The sequence below is a fragment of the Echinops telfairi genome, unplaced genomic scaffold (assembly GCF_000313985.2).
Source record: "Echinops telfairi isolate 266 unplaced genomic scaffold, ASM31398v2 ScPeMD7_32;HRSCAF=126, whole genome shotgun sequence".
Classification (NCBI taxonomy): domain Eukaryota; kingdom Metazoa; phylum Chordata; class Mammalia; order Afrosoricida; family Tenrecidae; genus Echinops; species Echinops telfairi.
This window is the reverse complement of record NW_022103929.1, coordinates 310,127-319,373: the sequence shown is the minus strand read 5'-3', so window position 1 is coordinate 319,373 and position 9,247 is coordinate 310,127. Positions and strand designations below refer to the sequence as shown.

The window sequence follows — 9,247 nt, the reverse complement described above, 5'->3', positions numbered from 1 at the left end:
ATAGATCTATTTCCCCATCCTCATATATAAATATATTTACATATGTACATCCCTCTATTTAGACCTTTATAAATGCCCTTTGCCTCCTAGCTCTTTCCTCTATTTCCTTTTACTTTCCTCTTGTCCCACACTATGCTCAGCTTTCATTTGGGTAACAGTAATTCCTCTTGGTTAGATTACCCTTGATCACGCCCTACCAGGCCTCCTACACCCTCCTCACCACCGATTTGGATCACTTGTTCCCTTGTCCCTGGGTTTGCAAACACCACTTCCTTTGCCCCCACCTTCCCCTCTCGCATGTCTCCCCAGAACTGTCAGTTCGTTGTTTTGTCCTCCAGATTTTTCATCCAGCCTATCTTATTTACAGACCTGCGGCGATAATAACATGCACAAAAACAAGACAGCGCAAAACCAAGCAACAAAAGAAAAGAAAACAACAAAGAACCAATGATCAAAAAATAACAACAGAACAACAAACAATTCAAGGACTGTTTGTTGGCCTTTAGGAGTGTTCCAGTTGATCCCTGGCCCCAAAGTCTATTTTTGGTATTCCCTGGGGACTTCATTGCTCTGTTCCCCTTGCTTTTCTGTTGCACACCCTTAGTGTTTTGCCTCAGTGTGGTGGGATCAGATTGGGCGGAATTCACACACTGTGTCTCCAGTGTTGTCCCCTGTAGGGCTGTGGGTCAGTGAGGGATGTCGTGTCTCATAGTGGGGCCGGCCAAATGGTCCTCTCTGTGGATTGGCTGCTCTGAGCGGGAATATTGTCCTCAAGGCTTGCTGGGCAAGTCTTTTTTCAAGATGGGAGTTAATGATTTTTTTTTTAATTTGCTAAAGGTTAAGCCCCATGTTTATTCTTTTTGTAATGAGATAAAATGAACTATGGTATTTTGTAAAGAGTATTCAACAAATTTCTCTACTATTCAAAATTTTGACAATGATTTTAAACTCTGAATATGTCATTTGGTCATTATTACTGTCAGTAGAGATGGGAAATTAATGGTCCATAGCATTAAGTTAAATGGGGCTCTGTGAATTACCCCCTAAGTTAAGTGACTTATATTTCACACTTTGCCATGGCATCTATTTTATAAATTGGCTGTTTTTAATCTGTTTCCAAGGCTTAAAAAAAGGGAAATACAATACTAGTCTCTTTTTTGTATTAATCTTCAATTCTTACCAATTAAAATCTGGATGGCAAGGAAGAAATGCAGTACAAGCAAGTAAACCTGATTCTCGGAGACGTTTCAAATATATTTTTGATGTGTCTAAACTTAGGAAATGTCTTTCAAGTTTTTGTAAACTCACCATACTTCCTAAAATGTATTCAATGGAGATTGTTGGTGATTTTCCACAGCTGAAATTCAAACTCATTCCTCCCCTGATCAGTCCTAGCTATGTCATGACACTGTCCACTACTCTCCCCCTTGTAATTCTTGAGAATTAAGTTTTGTTCTTATGATCACATTCAAAGTCTTCTCTTTCCTCAGTCTGGTCCTTAAATGCTTAGCTTTGCCAAAATACCTAGTTGTACATAAATATGTATGTACACACACACACACACACACACACACACACACACAAACAACAACACCCACATTACATGGTAGCTCAGAGAGCTTAAATGAGTCCTTGGGAACTTATGAGCAGTAGGCTGTAAATCTCTGATTCAAATTCAGATTTTCTGAATCCTAGGTCCAGTGGTCTTTCCTTTCTACTGCACTGAAAAACAAGCGAGGCTTTGATTCTACATCAGTATAGTTCTTTTCCAATAGTTCTGTTTCCCAGGTCTTGGGATGCTCTTCATCGCCAATGAAGCTCCAATCCAAGGAATAACCCAACTTTTCTGAATAAGGTTTTTGGTCAAGGAGGCCATCGCTTCGTTTATACACACTTTGCACAGAGGATTGTGTTTCAGGGGCATCTTTGTTCCAATTCAACAAATGTACGTAAACCCCAAAGTTTATTATACCACTAAAACAAGTTAATTGCTCATCTTTAGAGGCTGATAAAGAAAAAATTCAATATCCAGAAATATGAAATATATCTTGAATATAAGCGAAAATAATTAAGCATTCATGTTCTTTCCCAAACATTGCCAGTGATTAACCAAATGGTAGATTGGGAGGGGAGCAGTTATGATGAGACAGGGCTCATAGAGAACATGTGGAAAGCTGGCAAAGTTTAATTGTTGGTGGCATAGTGGTGATAAGGATATTTGTTTTATAATAATTAATTAAGCTATACATTTGTTTGGATTTATTTTCAGAATCTATGTTACATTATAAAATCAGTAGTTAGAAACTGAGGTTATTGGAAAATAAAGGGAAGAGTCAAAAGAACTAATTTTTCAGTAAACTCTAGACTTATATGCTGTGCTAATATAGCAGCCTCTAGCTACATATGGCTGATATGAATCAACATGTTAAGTATAAAATAGTCACTCTATCTCCAAAACTGGGTGTAAAACAAGAATGTAACCTATCTTAACAATAATTTTTCTATACTTAAAAATACTGAAATAAAATTAATTAAAATAAATTGATATATTAATATTAAAAATTAAACTGTATATTTATGGCTCAAATTACATTTCTGTTGGACAATACTTCTCTAGACTGTATGTTACAAATTGAGTTATGTTTCCCAGAAATTTGTATTGAAGTCCTAATCTCTGGTACCTATAAAGTGACCCTCTTTGGAAAAAGGGTCCCTGGCGATACCATCAGTCAAATTAAACTGATGGCATACTGGAAGAGGGTGGATCTTCAGCCAATCTGAGTGGTATCCTATAAAAGAGACAAATGAAAGAGAGAGAGAACATGCACAGAGAGAGTTAGGATGTCCTGCTGTAAGTCAAGGAACACCTTTCCAGACACTTGGAAAGGCAAGAAAGAAAGAACCTTCTTGAGAGCCTCCTGAGAGAACATGGCACTGCAGAAACCCTGAATTCAGACTAGCAGCTTCGAAAATATGAGACAATAAACTCCTGTAGCCACCATGCAATCAAGATACCTGATGGGGTATCAAATGCAAATTCCATGCGTCTGCGTGGTAAACCATATCAAAAAGCAGCTATCATAAGGTTGCACAAACTGTTTAGGGTATAATCTCTGAAACAGTATGTGCCTTACTGTTAACAGTGTGCAGAAGTTGCCTCTAGGAGAATGCTGATTTTCTGAATAAGGAGGAGAGAAGAGGGGAAGGGAAGGGAGGGTTGGGAAGGAAGGAGACAATGGAAAAAACTTTTTATCTGTTGTCCAAGCCTGAATTAGGAACAAGGGGGCTTAAAGGAAGGGTTATAAATGCATTCATTCTTCATTTGCATATTAAAAGAAAAATGAAAAGTAATCTGTGTTTATTTTTATTTAAGGCCATTACATTTCACTTTGGGGTATAACTCAGGAAAATATCTATTTTATGATCTCCAAAGCTTGGCTTCTCTTTGCGTATTTGTCCATCTGATGCCAAATAATTAGTGACAGACTTAGAGGCCTCTTCCTTTGCACAGCACCACAATTATGGATATTACTGATAGACACAGCTGTGTCTCTAATACACGCCTCAAGATGGTGCCTTATATAATCCCTCCAAGTATTCCAGTCTGAGTCACCATGGTAACTAGAACCCTGCAAGCACTAAGACTTTTGATCATTTCCTGACTGTATTCAAAGCTATTTCTAACATTATGTTGATTTCATTACTACAATAACTATATGAAAGAATTACTCTGGGCAAAACACCATTCATTTTATCCATTTCATATTCTTTGAACTATGTTTTTTTTCACAATAAATGGGAAAAAAGAGCTATTTATTATGAAAAGGCATTCTCAGATAAGAAAAATACTCCATTAAGATATTCATCATGGCTTTGACAATTCAGGTAAACAGCTTAATATAAGGTGGAAAGACACACACTTACATTAGTAGGAGGGAATTTAGTATATGCCAACTTGACATTATAAAGGAAAAACCTACAGCCCTTAATGCACTTTTTATTTTGTTCTTAAAGAGTTAAAAAGTCCACATGATGGAGTATTCAAGGGGTTTCTAAGGTGCTGTTTGGTCTCTTTCTTGAACTGAATACAAATCACAAGGATGTCATCAGTCTGTAAAGCAGTACCAAGCTGTACACTGACAGCATGTGTGCTTCTTTGCCAAGTATCTTATGCCTCAGTAAGTTTAATCACTAGTTTATGACCTGAAGAAAGAAAAAAGCATAAAAGAAAGCTCCCAAACATATAAGCACTAAGAATGGAATGAATGCTCAAGGGACTGAATAGCTCGACCCAAAGCTAAAAGCTGATTGATGCTATGTCAGCTGGATTGCCTCTTCCTCCGCCTTCCGCAGTCCTGACGCTGGTCCAAGACCACTACTAGTGCTCTACTAGTTAAGTACTATGATCCTCTTTTCTATTCAGACAAACACAAATACAAGAAGGGATAAACAAAACAGAAAGCCTTTTCTTAGTTATTCCAAAAGAAATCTGTCTCTTTCAAAAGAAATGCTTAAAAACTGTATCGACACCTAAAAGTTGAGAGCTGGTGCATTCAGACATCTGAAGGCTCAAAGGACTTCTCTGGACAGAGATTGGGGAGAGTAGTACGGAGAACTATGCTACTCTCCACCCTCCCAACATATCAACACACTGGAAGTTCTGTCCACCAAAGAAACTAAGGTGTCATACCTAAGCAAATAATAAATAGATAGTTTTCTAGTCACTAATATTCAACAAGTAAATTCATTTATAAGACAATCAGAGAAAAACAGACACACCACATGTTAAGAGAAAAATCAGTTCCTTGGAAGAAAGAGAACAAGCTTAGCACTAGAGCAAACAGCTCCCACAAGGACAAAGTTACTATGGAATACAAATAATAAACATAATATAAAAATTTTGATAAGCCCCAACTAATTACATAATACATACTAATTTTAAATTTTGGTTAATTTGTCATACACACATACACACACATATATCCATCAAAATTCTTTTTAAAAGTTCTATATCATCCCGTGTATACAGATCAGTTACTGTCAAGTTACTGTAATTCTAACTCAAAGCACTGCCCTATAGGGTTCCAAGGCTGATATATAAAAAATTATTTCTAGATATCCTGTTGAATGAAGCAATACACATTATGTTCCTTTGCTATTGTATTTCATCTAAGAAAAAAGAATGTTAAAGAAAAAGATCATGATCCTTCCCCTAGCTTAAATAATTCTACAGAATTCTATGCATAACTTTTGGTAACTTATCTGCTATCAGCCAGCAAACCAATAATAACAACAACAAAAAAAGCTGAACTAGAGAAATATTTAAAACAATGAAGAGTACACTAACCTTAACCCATTGAAGAGTTGCTTAGATTTATCGAGGAGGTAACAAAAATCAGTCACGGTTTTCCTCTCTCCCTGTGGGATGTCATCTTCAACACCTCCAGAGGACATGGTTTCTTTAAGAGCAAATTCAGTCCTGTAAGAAAATATATGTTCCCTTACCGATTAGGTGAAAATTAAAAGAGAAACAGATCTTAGTCATACCCTTTGAGAGCAGTTTTTTTTCAGAATAAATATAAAAATTATTTTGTTTATAATCAAATCCATAAATTAATGTTTGTATATGGTTATGAAAAAAGACACAATCTCATACGTTAGTGGGGAAAAAAACTTGGTACAACCATATCAGAGAGCAATTTTTATAATATGCTTTCATCCCAGAAATTCTTTTTGACTACAGATTATGTTTCAAGCATCACTCTGTGTGGTTAATTTTAAAATGTTGATCTCTTTGACCTGTTTGTATATTTGATGCGCTCTGGAATGCTATCTAGAAAAATGATCATTAAAATAGAAAACCTCTATCCATAAAGATAATTATTTCATTATCATAATATTTTAAAACAGAAAACAACCTAAAGGCACGGGAGAGGGACATAATTAAGTATTTTACAGAACATCAACCACTGCATTGCATTCTACCTTATCACTAACTGACAGATTTATCAAAGATTATAAAGCAATTACATGGAGGCCCTTAAAGGGATATAAAAATCACATATACCAAGAATGGTATATGGTAAAAGGACAATTCAAAAAAAAGGACACTTCATTAAATCCAAGCTAGTTCCATATGTAATTGAATATACCTGTGGTAGTTACATAATCTGGTGTCAATTTGAGAGGATTACTAGTGACGGGTTGGAGTCTGGCCTGTCAATCAATATATAACCAATGAGGTCTCTGTGTGGGCATGGCCTTCTTCTAAGAATTCCTGGAACTCCTGAATTTTCCTCCTTGGGAGTGGGAGACACATCTCTCTCTGCTCACTCCTGGGAGACATTGCAGCTGACAAGACACATGGAACTACACTGGTGCCTAGAGTTGGAGAAGCCATATATGGACATACCCTGATGCAACCAGACCTCTGAAGCCAGAGAAGCCATGTAGAGACCCCTGCCAGCACTGAGATGTTTACAATGCCACTGGATCCAAAGACTTTCTACCCACTAGCCTGTGACCATCCTGCATTCGGCTTCATTGCATGTGTTTCTTGAGTCTGAAGAGGACTTTATAGATTGGTATCAGACATATGGGCTAATATTGTATTTATGGGCTTGGACTAGACTGGGTTGGGATGCTTTCTTAATGTAGTTTACCCTTTATATAAAACTCTCTCTTATATACATATGAGGTTCTATGGATTTCTTTCTCTAGTCTACTAGGACTAACACAATATCAATCAGTCATTTTTTAAAAGCAGTATTTATGAAAGAACAATATGTATAATATGAACCTATACTAAACAAAAAATTAATTTGGATTTACACATAGACATAGGTCCCTGGGACAACACAAGGAAATTGAGGTGAAATACGCAGCATAGTAAAAAGGGTCAGGCACATGGCATATGAGTTGGGATGTGGTACAGTCATTTTGGTGAATATTTTTCTCTCCAACACGGACATAAGCAGGTGATTGTTGTTGCAATGCAGGAAACTGTCAGCAGGCCCAGAGCTGTCATGGGCTGCAGGCTAATATGAGGGCAGTACTGGAGAGAGCTGGTGGAGAGCAGGTTACAACATGCATAGAAGACACTAATGGCACTGGAATGGTCACATCTGATGGACTAGGTGATTTTAACGGTGGGAAACAGAGTTTGAAAATATTATGCCCCAAAAGGCATTTTTTTGTTTGTTTTTCTTTTGCTTTTTTTTTTCAAAAAGGCATTTTATAATAGAGTATACAATCTTGGCCTTATGTTTCTTCCCTCCTCCTCATATTCTCATCTTCCTTCTCTGAACTCAGGAGAATGCTCATCAAAGAAAACTATACAACAAAAAGATTTATTTTTCACAGCTGTCAAAGATGTACAAACTAGGCTGATGTCGGGCTGTGGTGCTTGTTAAGAGAGCACGTCTTGACTGCCCAGACTGAGCACTTGGATTCAGCCCCTTCATCTCCAACAAGGAAGAAACTTACATCAATTCCCTGGACCCTGAAAAGCTATTACAATGCCCCTATGACAAAAACCACCAGATCAGGGCCTGCAAGTTCTCTATCATCTTATCAAGTGCAGAAAGAATCATCCTGATGTTGCAAACAAATTGGCTACTTGTCCCTTCAAAGCTCGCCACCAGGTTCCTCGGGCTGAAATCAGTCATCATATCTTAAGCTGTGATGACAAGAGTTGCATTGAGCAGGATGTTGTCAACCAAACGAGGAACCTTGGACAAGAGACTCTAGCTGAGAGAACATGGCAGTGGCCTCCTTGCGAGGAAGACTGGGATAAAGCTCGGCAAGCAACGTAGTTGCAGAACACAAGAGTAACCTGGCTTCAGGCATGTGAGTTCCCAATCTGGTGTATGTTCTGCCATGGGAAAAAAAAAATGGAAATGCACAGAAACTGAGTATCTCATCAAATACCAGACTTAAGAAGACTCTTGTTTCTTCCTGCTTCCAGTGGATTCTTCATTTTCCTCTTAATCTAATGATAGAAAGATAAAACTGCGACTTTCAAACTGACAAGTACCTTTTTTCCTCCATTAGAATCCTCATTCACTTGATGCAAGAACCCTCGTATTCACAATAACTGTTCCAAGTACGTAAATTGTCAACTTAGCAAGCCTGAGAGTTTGGTTAAGAATGCCTGCAGCCCCAAGATCCAAAATCATATCTTACTCCACCACTTGAGTGAAACATTGATTTAAAGTGACTTTAAGGGACCCAGTTAAAACAAGACAGGAGACAGGTTGCAAACAACTGTTTGTATTCTCTAACACACACAGAACCAGTTCTCTGAATGTAAAAGAATGGCCTTTTCTGATCAGTGCAACTTTATCAACAGAGCCACTAAGTTAGCAAGAACATTCATATAACACAATACCCCATTCTTGTGTAGAATAATTTAGAACATCTTGACTTCTGAATTTTTTTTTTTCCTTCTGAATTTTTACAACCCAGGATAGGTTTTTTTTATTTTCTTAATCTCCCCATTGCTAGGAATAGATTGGGTTTAGGAGTGAAGGCTGGGATGGAGGGGAGCAACCAATGCACATGTAGAAAAGAGCCAGACTTACCACCTGTGGGTGAAATTGGATTATTCTCCAAAACCTTATCAAGTAAGGTAGGCCCTGCTGACTACCCTGGGATGTCTGAGAAGTGGCCTCCGGAAACGCCCTAGGCTCTAGCTCTGCTAGCATCTTGTTGGCCCTCTTGGGGAGACCTCATAATCTCCCAGGCTAGTCTTGTCTGTTTGGATTGCTTTTGTTTTCTGTTTTGTTTGGTGGTTTTCAGGATTTGTGTTTGGTTTTAAAACTGGTGTGAGGAGGGATTTAAGATCTGATTAGATATGGACTCAGATGAAGTATACTGACAGATTATTAAAAAAAAAAAGATGTACAAACTATAAGTATACATTATACAAATCCACTGCTGTAGAATCAATTCCAACTCATAGCAACCCTGTACAGAGTTTCCAAGATTTTGTAAATCTATGGGAGCCGACAGCCTCATCTTTCTTCCATGGAGAGGTTAGTGGTTTCGAACTGCTGGCTTTGTGGTTAGCAATTTTACCTGTAAATGCCACCAAAGCACCTTAAAGGTAAATTAAAGAACACTTAAAGTAAAATTAAGAATACGCCATGTAAGAGAGAGTCTTTTAAAAAGTTTGTGGATACTAGGAGGGTGGAGGGAGGGTGAGTTGGAAAGGGGGAACTGATTACAAGGATCTACATGTGACCTC

General features: G+C 37.7%; 1 protein-coding gene and 1 pseudogene across 2 annotated transcripts in view; one reads left to right on the top strand and one right to left on the bottom strand.

Moving 5' to 3' along the window:
* Window positions 1–5,462, bottom strand: part of SCAI (suppressor of cancer cell invasion) — a 71,928-nt gene extending 66,466 nt beyond the window's left edge. For both annotated transcript variants that reach the window (XM_045290201.1, XM_045290202.1), the window contains exon 1: window positions 5,348–5,462. In XM_045290201.1, the coding sequence (XP_045146136.1) occupies window positions 5,348–5,454 (107 nt within the window). In that variant the 5' untranslated portion in view covers window positions 5,455–5,462. The remainder of the gene's footprint in view (window positions 1–5,347) is intronic.
* Window positions 5,463–7,042: 1,580 nt separating this feature from the next.
* Window positions 7,043–8,008, top strand: LOC115869651 (annotated as a pseudogene).
* The last annotated feature ends 1,239 nt before the right edge of the window (window positions 8,009–9,247 follow it).